Raw genomic sequence first — 14071 nt, forward strand, 5'->3', positions numbered from 1 at the left:
CTCTCTCTCTCTCTCTCTCTCTCTCTCTCTCTCTCTCTCTCTCTCTCTCAAATGTACTACAATGTGTCCTAACCCTACCCAAAAGTGCCCTGGCAACACTATTTTTATGCTGCACAGTCTGTGCTGACCTATAATGGGTATACTGGCTCCTACACATTGGTTTCCTAAAAACCGTAGTACTAAGCCTGGAGCCTTCTCTGTACACCATTACGTCCAGGAATGGGAGGGAACCATTCATTTCTACCTCTGAGGTAAACTGTATAAAAGGAGAGAAACCATTGAGAAAACTAACTACATCCTTTTCTCTGCTCTTTTGTACCAAAGTGAACGTGTCATCCTCGTATCTCTTACACTTGTGCATAGAGAACTCCAAACTTGTAAAAATCCTATTCTCTAACTTTTCCATTGCTATGTTTGCGACAATAGCGCTGATAGGAGAACCCATAGCTGTGCTGTGAACCTGCTTGTACATCACTCCTTTATATACCAAAGTGGTACTCGAAAGACATAATTCTACGCCACAGCATATATCCTCCACACTTAGGTGCGATCTAGTACTTAGGGTATCATATTTTTGTAGTGCCACCTTTACACATTCCACCCCCATGGGCTATGGGAATACAAGTAAATAATGACACTACATCTAGCAACATCATTATCTCATTCTCCCCTACATTTTGGTTTTTCACAAATTCCACACTAACTTTAATAACCAACATGGACCGTGCCACTATAGGCTGAAGGTTGCTGCATTTTAAAAAATACATAGAACTTTAAAAGGTTTTGAAGAAGGGCAGCAAGATTGGATAGAACACTAAACATTGTCCCTATGAGAAACATTTTAGAAGGTGTGGAAGGAAGGTGTGTGCAAAGTTAGCTAGACACCTTGGTGGGGATCTGATTCAATGTATGACACTGAAGAATATGAATGAGGAAGGCATATTCTCATTGGTAGGAGAGACAAGAACCAGGGGGCACAAATATAAAACCTTAGTATCATTCATATACTGTAAGAGAGCCCTAGGCTTTTGTTGCACCAACCAAAGAGGGGGGAAAAAGCCCACCATGAGGTAACTTATTCTGGTAATTTTTAACTCATTGGCTAAAAGAATTTATGGAATAATGAAAAGCTGAATCTCAAAGTTTTCCATCAGGCAGTGTTCTATCTTATCATCAGAAGAAAATTACCTCTCAAGGTTGTTTGCAGTGGAGAATTTTGCAAAGCTGAAGGGGTAGAACTGAATAACCAGTTTTTTGGTGATGAGAAAAGTTTTTTTTTTTTTTTTTTTAATTTGTCAAAAAAAAAAAAAATTGCACAAAAGTTAAAGAAATAAAAAAAACAATTAAGTAAACAAAAGTAAACCAATGTAATATTTCTTAATATGGGGGTCTGTAGACCCCCCCAGGCTAATTTATATTATGTATTTTAAACAATTTTTACAAACTTTTGGGTAGCTAAACGCTGACTTACAAGGTATAGTAGAGAGTTCCAGGAATGGCTATGGACAGTTCTTAGACTGGTCTAAGACCCTAGTTAACATTAAAATAAAATCCAAACAAACTTACATTAGTGATTCTCAAACTTTAACGATCCAAAGATTCTTTAATGACTCTTAGCATTACTTTTTCTGCAGACCTCCAATCCTAAAAAAACTTTTTCCTATGCTGTAAATTTTTTCAGTTTTAAATATTTATAAGACATTTCAGATATTAATTTGCTACCTCTGTGGACCTTGAAGTCCATGAACTATACCTTGAGAAACACTGACTTGTACAATAAAAACCTTGGTTCTACATGGTCACCATCTTTCTGCAAATGACTGTCTCAACAGGAGACAAACAAGTTACTTTCCTCTGGTTGGATGTTATTCCCATTTGAATCACAGACCTAAAAGTACTTTTGTAAATATAACAGTGATTGCATGCTATTGTGGATTTACAAAAACTGTGGTACCAAATTTACATCTACCAAAATAATATGATAAATATTATTGGTGACCTGTACAATAAATATTATTCCCAAACTCCAGAAAAGGACCATTATAGTTTAGTAAAATAATGTTTGTAGAAACTTGGTCACATTTGAATGCTACTATTAAAACTAACTATAAAGAATAATTTTAGTGTAGTTTACTGTATTCTGTTGCTAATGATCCTCAGGGTAAAAGTGGTCTATGTCCTCGAAAAATTAATTTTTCCTTCTTGGCTTGCATTGAAGTGCTGAACATTTTAATCTCTGTAACTGATATGATACTGAGTTTTCAGTACTGTAATTTTTTAGTGTACCAAAACCTTAGTATTCTATCAGTAATTGGCCTTATTCTCAATATTGTATCAGTATCAAAAGTAATTTTGGTATTCTGTAAATCATCAGCCATAATATTTCATATTCTTATATTATTTCAAGTTTCTGTTTTTTAAAGGGTCGTATGAAAAAAAAAAAAAAAAAGGCGGCCCACTATTAATAAGTGGGCCACCTTTTTTATTTATTTATTTATTATTTATTTTTTTGTTAATTGGTGCACTTGATTATATTGGTAGGGATGCAAGTTTTTAAGTGGACATTGTCTTGTGTGTCTAAACATGTATTTTCTTACAGGATATTAATATAATGTTTTCCTCTCTGGCATACTGTCAGCCTATTTTATGGAATTTTTAACCATTCAGCTAAATAACAGAAACCTATCTCCTAGTGGTGGGGATGGTAACCATATAGATGGCCATTATATCCATCTTGGCTAAATAGTCAAAATTTTAAATGAAACAATATTTACTTTAAAATTTTATTTTTTAGATGTACATATATATTTTATTTATACAGTTAAGATGTGTGAAGGGGTGTGTGTAGAATAGTGTGGAATTTATAGGTTAAATATAAATGGCAATGAAACAAAACTGGAAAGTTGAGAATAATAAAATACTGAAAAATAATAATGGAAAATTATACAAAATGAAATGCTGTGGGAATTATAGAATACTATCTGCCTGTCCTGTAGAGTGTAGCAAGGAACAAGCAAAAGCCATATATGTAATGGTACTCCATTAGTTGACTGTGGGTGGGGGGAACTAAAATACTTATTTGTAACATGTCACTATTTTTTATTATTTTATTTCTTTATTATTTTTATTATTATTAATTTTTTATGATATTAAATAATTAGTGTTATTATCATGCATTTTTTCTGACAATCCTGTTTTTTTTTCAGAGCCCTACCAAAGGCATAAGTGTTACGAACCAAGTTTACTTGAATAAAAATTTACTATATCTTATTTTATTTATTATATATATATATATTTTTTTTTTTTCACTTTCCAAACTATTGGATTATTCAGTTAATCTAATAGCTTCCCAATTAATCTAATAATGTTCCTCACTCTTGATAAATCATGGGTGAGGAAAGTACAGTCAGTCCTTGTATAACATGCGTTTACACTACATGAATTCAATCATACACGATTTATAAAAAGGGGAACGATGTCACATATAACGTGAACCAAATTTGCTTATGCATTATTATTAGGCTTTGCATTTACAAGAAATGGCCGTCGAATGCGGCGGAATCACAACAGCTGAAGGCAATACTTACTGTGTTGTTTCCTCAGTTGCTACACTTTTGCTGCTTTGTGTGTGTGTGTATATCAAACCTGCCTCCTCATTTTTGTTCTTCTTTTTTTACTGTAACTGTAATTTATTCCCTAAAATGAGTAAAATACTTGAAAACAGTATGAAAAGGAAGCATGCTGGTGAAGATACTGCAAGTTCAGAGAGAAAAAGGAAAGCAGCTAAGGTAAAGAAAGCCAACACAAGAACCATGGCAAACTATGGGAAACTTGCCAGACTAACTGGTTTGCCACTACTGCAGTTTCTCCCTGCATTCTTGGTAAACAGACGGTGTGTGTTATCAGTAGTGGCATTAGAGGTCAAGATGATATATTGGTTGACATGTCGGCATGACAGATAAAGTTAGGAAACCTTATTTCCTAACATAACCTAACCACCGAGAACAATTAGAAAGATTGCAGAGAAAATAAAAGCAACTTTTATAGCAGAAACAACTCAAAGTGTAACAAAAGACATTAGATCAAGATAAAGAATTGGAAGAGATGGAATGTCTGTTATCTGTTTGGATAGAAAATCAAACAAAGAAGAGATCAGGAACAAGTTTACTTACAATAAAAATAAAAACATTAGCAATATTTTATTACGTAAAATTCGTAATAAAATACTTACGTATTTTATTGCGGTAATGTTTTTGTTACAAATGTGTGTTCAGTCTTGGGTGGTTGGCACCTAACCATATTTTTCCCATAAGGCCTGTTATTTATATTGCACGAGGATTTCTAGGAACACAAGCACCGTGTTATATGAGGACTGACTGAACTATTTATGTATTTTACTATATTTATTTAACATAGTCTATTAAAGCTATAAAAATTTAATTTTTTTTAGCTTTAATAGACTTTTATGGGCTTTAATTTACTAGAGCCTCTCCTCACTCCAGTGACTACTAGGGTACCATTGCACGTGCATTCATGCATGCACACGTAAATAATAAATTTCCGTTTATTTTTAATACAGCCAAGGCCATAAAATAAAATACTAATAATATTAATATGGTAAGAGTCCTCTTTATGATGTGATTGGACCAGGAGCTGGTTGGTTATTCAAAGAAATCGGTTAAAGTGGGTTATCATAAAAAAGTATGTGTATATGTATATACATACATTCATTTTCATACAATCAGTAATTTTCATCTGTTTAGATGATGAACTAAGTCATTTTGCAGCATAGTGTATCCACTTTTTTATAAACAACATTAACTGTTGCCCAGTATAATGTAAAGCTGTATCTGGGTTGATTTTGGCAGCTGCATGAGAAATTTTTTACTCTGGATTCAATCTCCTCTTCATATTTAGATCTATCTGTTTCCCTCATGCTGTGTTGATTTTTGCATCATTCATAATTTTATTTTCCAACAAATCATAACCATGTTGGAAAATATTGTTGAATCCATTGTTGTATGTTTTCTTGCTGTAAATCTTTGGAACCTTTAGTTTGCCTGAATCAATTGATAAACTGTATTCTTCTTTATCTTTTTGTAGTTCAAGATTTTCATTAGCCTGAAGCCAAAATTTTCTCTGCAACTTAGTAAATGCTGAACTTTGAATTCCTTTCCATGCTAGTGCCATGTAAACACTTCTTTGATGTTGATCCACATTTGTAACTTCTGTTTTTTTTTTCCAAAATTGAACTAAAAAAAAACTTTTGCCTATTTTGTCTCTTTAGACATTGTAGAACTGGCTGCATCAAGAATTTTACCTTTGGTGGGGAAAAACATGGCCTTTATGCTTTTCTTTGACTTCCTCACAATTGGGATGTGAAGGAGTGTTATCTGGAAAGATTACAGTATGCTGTGAATATCAGACAGTATGTTTTAAAGAGGGAAGGGGGCATCAGTTAATCTGGTGAGTTGGTTAAGAGGGCCTCTGCTATATTTAAATTAAATTTATGAAATATAATTAAAAATTTGCCATGTATACATCTATAATACAGTGTCTGTGGTATTAATATCATTGGTATGTTTCAAAAAAATTTATTTCAAAAAACCAGTGTGTACAAAAAAGAGGCTCATTTAGTTATATCCTAAAATTCTTATATTAATGGGTGCATTTAACTATATTGTTATGATTACAAGTTTTTTATTGGATAATATGAATACACAAGACTTTGTGCTACTTGAAATAACCATTCCTGATTCCTGGTTCTTCTTGACAGTATATTTAGGGTTGCCAGATCTTACGTTTTGCCTGTAAGTAGGTTTCTTTTTTTTCTTTTCTTTTTACAATGAAAATCATATTTTTAAATGTCCTGGTAAATATAGTTAAAAGTTGGTTGCTAACACAACCATCAGATGATGCTGCAACTATTCAAAAACTGTTGGCAGCGTTTTTTCAACAGTTGCCTACCATGAGAAAGAAGGAAGAAGTCACGGAACATATTGTTCTTTCACTTTCATTGTCCATCATGTGGGAGAAGGATGTGCAATGTAAGGAACATTGAACTTTATAGAAATTTAATGTACATTGGGCACTATTATTGGTTTTTTTAAATATAAAAATACTTGTGTGAAAAAACTATGACTTCAGTGAGTGTTCTAAGTCAATAAGTGTTCTAAGTTAATAAACTTTTTTCTAGAAACAGAAGAAATTAAGTATCAAGATTTTGAAATGGCAAATGATATTTTTCAACTCCAAGAATGTGTAAATCTGGGCAAGTTGTATGAAGAGTTTTGTGAGAATAGGTTGAAGTTGCTGGAAAGTGTTAAGTGCACAAGTGGCTTGATTTTTTTTTTTCCAAAGTTCCTAAAGAAAATGTACCCAATATCAGTAGACTAGTAGGATATTTGTTAAGTATTCCTGGCTCAAATGCTGTAATAGAAAGGGTGTTTTTGTTAATGAAATTGAAGTGGACAGATGTCAGAAACAGAAGTCACCGAGAATTAATTGAGGCAGAGTTACAGATTGCAATGAATTTCTCTTTTACACATAAAGAGTTCCTTCAGTATGTAAAACTGGATAAACAATATGTAAAACTAGATAAACAATAGTCTGTTAAAAAGGACAAAATGTCAAAATAAGTACAATTAAAATATCAGATAATTTGAATTTTCTTGTATTTTTTAAAACTAATTTTATTGACAAAAATCTTCCCTTTTTTTTTTTTTTTTTTTAGGAAAACCTGACAACCCTAAGTATACTTGAACTCATCATTTGGAGAGATCCGAGTTCAACTCCTGTCAGAGAATAGCAGAATATTTAAAGGTGTCTATAGACTATGTATATAAAGTGCTTAGCATCATAATACACAGCCATTTCTGAATAAACAGAAAATTTTTAAAGAAAATTTTGAAAAGGTGTCTATAGTTAACCAGTCAGACAGAGGGTATAATTCCAGGTTTTTCAGCCACACAACATTAAAAATTATTTGTTGCATTGACTGTCAAGGCCAGTTGCAATGTTCCTATGATATTCCAGTTTATATGGTCTTACCATGTATTACATCTGTACAAATGCATATCCATAAGCCAATTTATATATCATGTAGGCTGAAAGAATGAAATAAATATGCATATTAATAATAAATATGCAGACTTAAAACCCTGGAATAACTTGGGGGGACCCCACTCTCTCTGCTTGAGATTAGCTAACTGCAGCCTCAATTGGAGGCCTATAAGAATTCTAGTGATTGGCGGGATTTGAACTTAGACCTCTCCATACGAGACCATTAAACTAGCTCATTACAGCCAAGTGGTGAATACTCTAAAAGAAACTCAAATCAGCTAACCTAGTCCAGGTGTTATTATAAGGTTATGATTGCATGTAGTGGGAGAAGAGGGGGAAAATGGATTAAGAATACATTTTTTCTATATTTTGAATAGTATTTGATAATTTGTTATACAGAATTTTAGGAAAATTGTACACAATCACAAAATGGAACAGTACCTGATAGAATACTATGAACAAAAACCTGCTCTCTGAGGCCATGTTGTAGAGAAGAATGGCTGGCATATTTATGTCATCAGAAAGCCATTGACATGTATACAAAAGACAAAGGAACCATATACAAGAAATAGAATAATCACGTGTGAGATCTTAATCCCTCCAACTTCCCTCTTTGGAGATTTCTAATGGAAATTGTGTATTGCATGTCTTTTACCAGTATGGAGGATCTGGTGTCTGTAGTACATGCTAACATAACTGCCATACACTTTAGTATGTTACATCATGCGCAAGCAAGTATATCTTGACATGCTGGGGTCTACTGCACAGTGCAGGGCAGCCACTTTGAACACTTGTGCTTGTAAGCAGTTTGGCTAATGACAGTGGAATCTTTACATCATGCACTGTTTGGTATGATATGGTTGTCATTTAGATTCTACATGTATAGTAGTTGATAGCTGTTTATTATCACTAGGAAATTTAAGTTAATTTCATTAAATGTGCAATAAAGTTATGTTGAGATTAAATTACTGTAATAATCAAAATGTAATTCTGAGAGCTCATGGCTAATGAGTGTGTTCTTGCCAACAATGAGATCATGACTTGTTGCATGAACAAGTAGCAAACACATATAGAGTGTTGCCATTGCATGTGCATAGTAATGGTGACAGGAGAGCAAATTTTTAAATGATGGATAATTTAATTATCATATTTAATATAGAATTTGGAGACTTAATTTTAGTATCATAATTAGATAGTCTAACCTTCATGAAAGTAAAGCAGAAAAATCTGACAAAAATCGTTAAATAAACAAGTTGTAATTGTTGTCAAAAAATGATTGAATAGTTCTGATAATATGACAAATGTACTTGAAAGCTAACAGTAGAGGAAACATTCAAAATATACTTAAATAAATGATAAAGCATCTTCCACAAAAAACAAATAAAATACATCCGTGTGAAGGTTAAGTCATTTAACATGCTTTTAAGCATGATTAGAGCAACAGGTATGTTATAATTAGATTAATATAATAAAGACAAGGAACAGAGGCATTATTGGGAAGAGAATCATTCTTTTTTGAGGAGCAGCCTTGTTATACAAAGTATTGTATTTGTCAACAATATTTAAAATTTTTATTACTATATCATTAACAAACTGCAAGGACAAACAATAGTTAGCAAAATAGTTTGCAGTACATTTTATTCATGTTCATCTGGATAGTTCTATCTACAGTATACTGGATAAATCTAATATTATCATTTAGATCTATAGTAATTAACAGAATTGAAAAAAAAGTAATATTAAGTACCTCAGAAATAGTTTTGACAATTCACAAAATAATTTATTATTCTTTAGATAACATTATTCTTTTAGGTTGTATGCTGGGCCAGAAGTAGACATATGGAGTTGTGGAGTCATCCTATATGCACTTTTGTGCGGCACAGTAAGTTACTTGCTGATAACAGAAAATGATTTTTTTAAAATTATTTATTATTATTTTTGTCACCTTAGAAAAGTGCATAACCGTGTGTGTGTGTAATAACAGAGAATGAGAGAGAGAGAAACAAGTGAGCATGTGCTTACAGGATTATTTAGAACTCTCCCTTATTCTTTATTAGTAACCATTCCTGTGGAGTGGTTGATAAAAAAGAAAAAGCTGTTATGAATATTGGGATAGAAATGAAAAGCTTCTTAGCGTTCCCTAAAAATAAAAATAGGAGTTTAGTTTGAGAGAACAAGATGACTGCATAAAAGTTGTCAGAGGTACACAATGCCCTATAGCAGTTGTACCATATGTGAGAATCGCTTGAGAATCACTCAAAAATACCTTTAAAAATCAAATGAGCACTTGTGAATTTTTTGTGTAAAGGAAAGTAATAAATACATAAATGAAAGGTTACCTCTTGAGTGCTTATTTGATTTTTAAAGGTATTTTTGGATCCATATTCAGGGGATTAATAATAAAGAAATTTTTCTTTGTTATTAATCCCCTAAAATCTGGCAAAAGTTCTGAAAAATTTGCCAGATTTCCAAGTTTATCATTAAGCTTTAATGTTGTTATTCTTTTCTTCTCTGTATGAGGTTTATTAACTTTATGAGCTATAGCGAGGGGTTTTTAATTTAAAATAAATGGTGAGGGTTTTTAATTTAAAATAAATGTAAAACAATGGTATAATTCTTGCTATCAGTAGAGAATTCACTTTCAGAATGGCAAACGTAAACAAATGCAGTAATCACATGACTTGCCATTTTCTTTTTTCAGCACTGCAAGACACTGCACTGTATGTATACATCCATATACATCCGATCTCAATGCGCCATTATTTGGGGTGCTGTTATTTCGACAGTCTACTGTATATCAAACATTTGCTTGTAGAGATAGGGAGATTTTAATTCCACTGTGTAAAGCAATTGTAAAACTGCATTTGAAATACTATGTATGGAGACCACACAAGAAAAAGACATCAAGCTGCTTGAAAGTGTCCAAAGGTGTATAATGCTTGTGACTGTGTGGGGGAAAGACTTTGAATATAGGCTGTAGGGCTTATGAACTGCATGAGGAAAGACTTATTGTGGGCTGTAGAGTTTGGTAATTAAGCATCTCAGTGGAGACCAAATTGAGATATACAGCAGACTCTCAATTTACCAGGATTGGATTAACCAGGACACTTCAAGATTCCAAATAAAAAAATAATAATAATAAAAAAAAGCAACCAAAAATCATAAAATTCAAGTAATAAATAGAATATGTATAAACAGATGTTTTGCAAGTCGTAAATAAGCGACAAGCGGCATTATAAGTCATCATTGGGATATTAGTGTACCTATTATCTTGCAAGCCTGCTGTCTTCACATCTGCCTCTCAAAAAAAAAAAAAAAAAGAGAACAAATGTTTAGTTTGTTTTAGTGTGTTGCGTCGATTGTTGTGTTCTGTTGTATTTGTCAACAATATTTAAAAGACAAATTTTGTTTCGTTATGTCAGGGATGTTGAAATTTTTTTTTATAGTAAAAATTTTTCTTTTTGTTTAGAAATCGTGAAAATGATGGGTAAACGCAAAAGAGTTGCGCTTTCAGTTAAACAAAAATTTTAAATTATTCAAAAGTTTCAAAACTGTGCATCCAATAAATTACTAATGAACCATTATAATGTTGGTGACCAAACCATATGCAACATCGTAAAAAATATAGGAAAGCTATAGACTTAAAATCGATATCGCAAAAAATGAAGGGAAGCATCGTATTGGACATGCGAGTAGTGCATGGTAAGTTTTTTATCTATTGCCATATTTTTTTACGTAAAAAAATTCGATACAGTATACAGTAAGTCCCCGATATACGCAACTACGGATTTATGTAAATTTTTTTTCGCTCAATTTTTTTTTTTTTTTTAGGATTGTAAAATTTAAAACAAACAAAAAATAAATAAAATAAAATAAGCAATCAATAACGATGATCACTGCACACACAAATTGCACAAGTGAGATACGGAGTAACAAGCAAAAAATAGGAAAGAAGAGAAGATTCTTACAATTCATTTATGGTTTTTTTTTTTATAAGACTGAAGATTTCAATGAAGGGGCAACACATTTCACCATAATAACATAAAAACACAGAATTCCAGCTATCGATATTATCGCAAATACAATAAGATCGAGTTTACTACCCGTTTATAATTAGGTGCACGAACTGAAAAGTCCAATAACATGGAAAGTGCAAATTGTTTTATGGTAGTGACCTCCAGAAATGTGCTTTAGTAAAATGTGAGTTCTCGCGGGGTGGTAATAGTGAGTTTTTGCCTAAACCCTGTGAAGTTTTTTACAGAAAATTTCATTTCGACCGTTATCATGGTGCCGACTAAGAGAATAAGTGACAGCGCTACTAGTAAATCTACCAATAAAAGGAAAGCCATCAGTTTGGATCAGAAAATTAAACTAATAAGAAAGTATGAAAATGGTCAAACATTAACAAGTATTACGCAGAATTCAGATTTGTCAATAATAATATAGTAGCAATATGTTACTAGTCATTCCCGAGTTACGTAAACCTCAACGAAGTAAGAAGTCCTGGAACATATCTCTTACGTATATCAGGGACTTCTGTATTTTTAGATTAACCAGGAAATCGATTATCCGGGATTTGTTTTTTACCATCTGTCCAGGAAAAATCGAGAGTCTACTGTATATAAGGCTCTGAGAGGAGAAAGTAATATGGATGAGGGAGAAATTTTCATTGTTATAATTGATTCCAGAACTAAGGACCATAAATTCAAATTATGGAGAAAAAGGCTTAGACTGGACTGCAGGACATTTTCTTTTAGCCAGAGTTGTTGACTACTGGAACAAGTTAGTTAATGTATGTGGTATGTTACATGTCAGTCACATTAGCAAATAGTAATAATTCATGATTTATAAAAAAAAAAAAAAAAAAACCCAGCAACTTTTATGCAAGAACCGAGAACATTTCATTTCTGCGCATAATATCCTAGGCTTCAGCTACAATATATGGATAGCTTTTGATAATTAGCATTAGCATTAGTAGAGGCACATGATGCAAGAAAGCAGGCTTATACAGCATCAACCCCAAAAAAAAAAAAAAAAAACCCTTCCCATTTCACTGATCCATTCATTCCAGATGTTTGTCTAGTTCTGCCTTGAATTTATTTAAGCTATCAACTTCTACAAAAACAGATGGAAGTTTGTTCCAGTAATCAACTACCTGCTGCTTCACCAGTCTTGTTGCCCTTCTCTGTACTGGTTCTAGCAAGTCAACATCCTTCCTAGGCGCCTCCGTAGCCATGTGGGCAGGAGCAGCAGTGCGTAGCACAGGCTTCTTGATTAGACCTGGGTTCGAGCCCGTACCCACCAAATACAGAGGATGCGGAAAGGTCAGGGAATGACCACCGCATATTCCTGGAGCAATATGGCCCTAGTTGCTAATGCTCCTAAAAACCAAATAACAAACAACAAACATCCTTCCTAAAATGAGGCTTCCAGACCTGTACACAGTACTCAAGGTGTGGCCTCACCATTGTCTTATACAAGGGGATAATCACCTCCTTATCCCTGCTCGCAAAATTCCTGTATATCATTGACAAGACCCCATGATAGCCTGTTTGCACGGCTCAGAAAACTTCATATCTGACACAATTACTCCCAGGTCTCTTTCATTATACACTACCCTGAGTGTAACACCACCCTATTGGAACATTTCATGAGATTACTGCTACCCATATGCAGTACTTTGCATTTGTCAATGTTAAACTTCAGTTGCCACTTCTCAGCCCAGCTACCCACCTTTTCCAAATCCTATTGCAGCAGCATACTGTCATTACTGTTATTAACAACCCTGCCAACCTTAGTATCGTCTTCAAACTTTGACATTAAGCTTGATATACCTTCATCAATATCATTGATAAATATACAAAACAACACCGATCAGGGCCCAACACCGATCCCTGAGGGACACCACTAATAACATTAGTCCATGTAGAGCAGTATCCATTGACCACTACTCTCTGTGTCTTCTTACATTCAACCATCCTTTTATCCATTGTAGCAACTTGCCCTTAATGCCATACAGCTCCAATTTGTACAGTAGTCTTCCCTGTGCAACAGTATCAAAAGCTTTCCTGAAACCCAAGTATATAATATCAAAATTATTTTTTGCATCCAGTTCTCTTGTGACCACATCGTAGTATCCAATCAAATTGATCAGACAAGACTTCCTCTTAATAAACCCATGCTGTGTCTGAATTATTGCTGCAGTCTTGTCTAAATGATCCTGCAATGCTTCTTTAACCAGTGACTCCATTATTTTCCCTGGAACAGAAGTCAAACTAACAGGTCTGTAATTACTTGTGTCACCCTTTGATCCCCCCTTTGTGAATTGGAGATACATTTGCATGTCTCCAGTCCATGGGAAGTCCCACGGACTGGAAGACTTGGGACTTCCCCCGAGTCTAAGGATGCTCTCATAATTATGGCTAAGGGTTTTTTTACCTCCTTTGCTGCCTCCTTTAATATAACTGGATAGATCCCATCCACCCCAGGTGCATTTCTTATGTTTAACTTCAACAATTTCTCCTCCACTTTGCTCTCAGTTATTACAAAATCAATTGACTCCCTGTTAGAATTTGATAAACATCTGGTCCTCTCCTCCTTGAATAACTCCTCATGTGCGAATGTAGATGCAAAATACTCATTTAGTTCGGCAACTGTCTGAGAATGATCATCTACAGTCAAACCATTGATATCAAGTGGACCCATCCAATTCATCCCCTTCATTTTAGAGTTTAAAGTAAAGAAGTCTTTGTTTTTCTTTGCCAAGGATTTTTCATAATCTGCCTTCACTTGTCTAACTTCCTTTTTGACTTGATTACAGACAAGCTTGAATCTACCATAGGCAATTAGGAAAAGAAAAAAGAAATGACAGATTTCTATTTGTTCAGTTTTAATTTAATTTGGGAAGGCTCAATGAATCATTCCGTTTGCTATCTGCCAAACTGAATGAGTATTTTGTATCTACATTCTCACTTGAGGAATTGTGTAGGGAAGTGGAGAACAGAAGCTT

The 14071-nt window shown here is 33.6% G+C and overlaps 1 protein-coding gene across 3 annotated transcripts in view; it reads left to right on the forward strand.

Moving 5' to 3' along the window:
- Positions 1-14071, forward strand: part of AMPKalpha (AMP-activated protein kinase alpha subunit) — a 163844-nt gene that overhangs the window by 59450 nt on the left and 90323 nt on the right. For all 3 annotated transcript variants that reach the window (XM_090384992.1, XM_090384984.1, XM_090384977.1), the window contains exon 6: positions 8875-8944. In XM_090384992.1, coding sequence (XP_090241118.1) covers positions 8875-8944 — 70 coding nt within the window. The remainder of the gene's footprint in view (positions 1-8874; positions 8945-14071) is intronic.

The sequence above is a fragment of the Mastigoproctus giganteus genome, chromosome 1 (assembly GCF_048544385.1).
Source record: "Mastigoproctus giganteus isolate SK-2022 chromosome 1, ASM4854438v1, whole genome shotgun sequence".
Lineage (NCBI taxonomy): Eukaryota > Metazoa > Arthropoda > Arachnida > Uropygi > Thelyphonidae > Mastigoproctus > Mastigoproctus giganteus.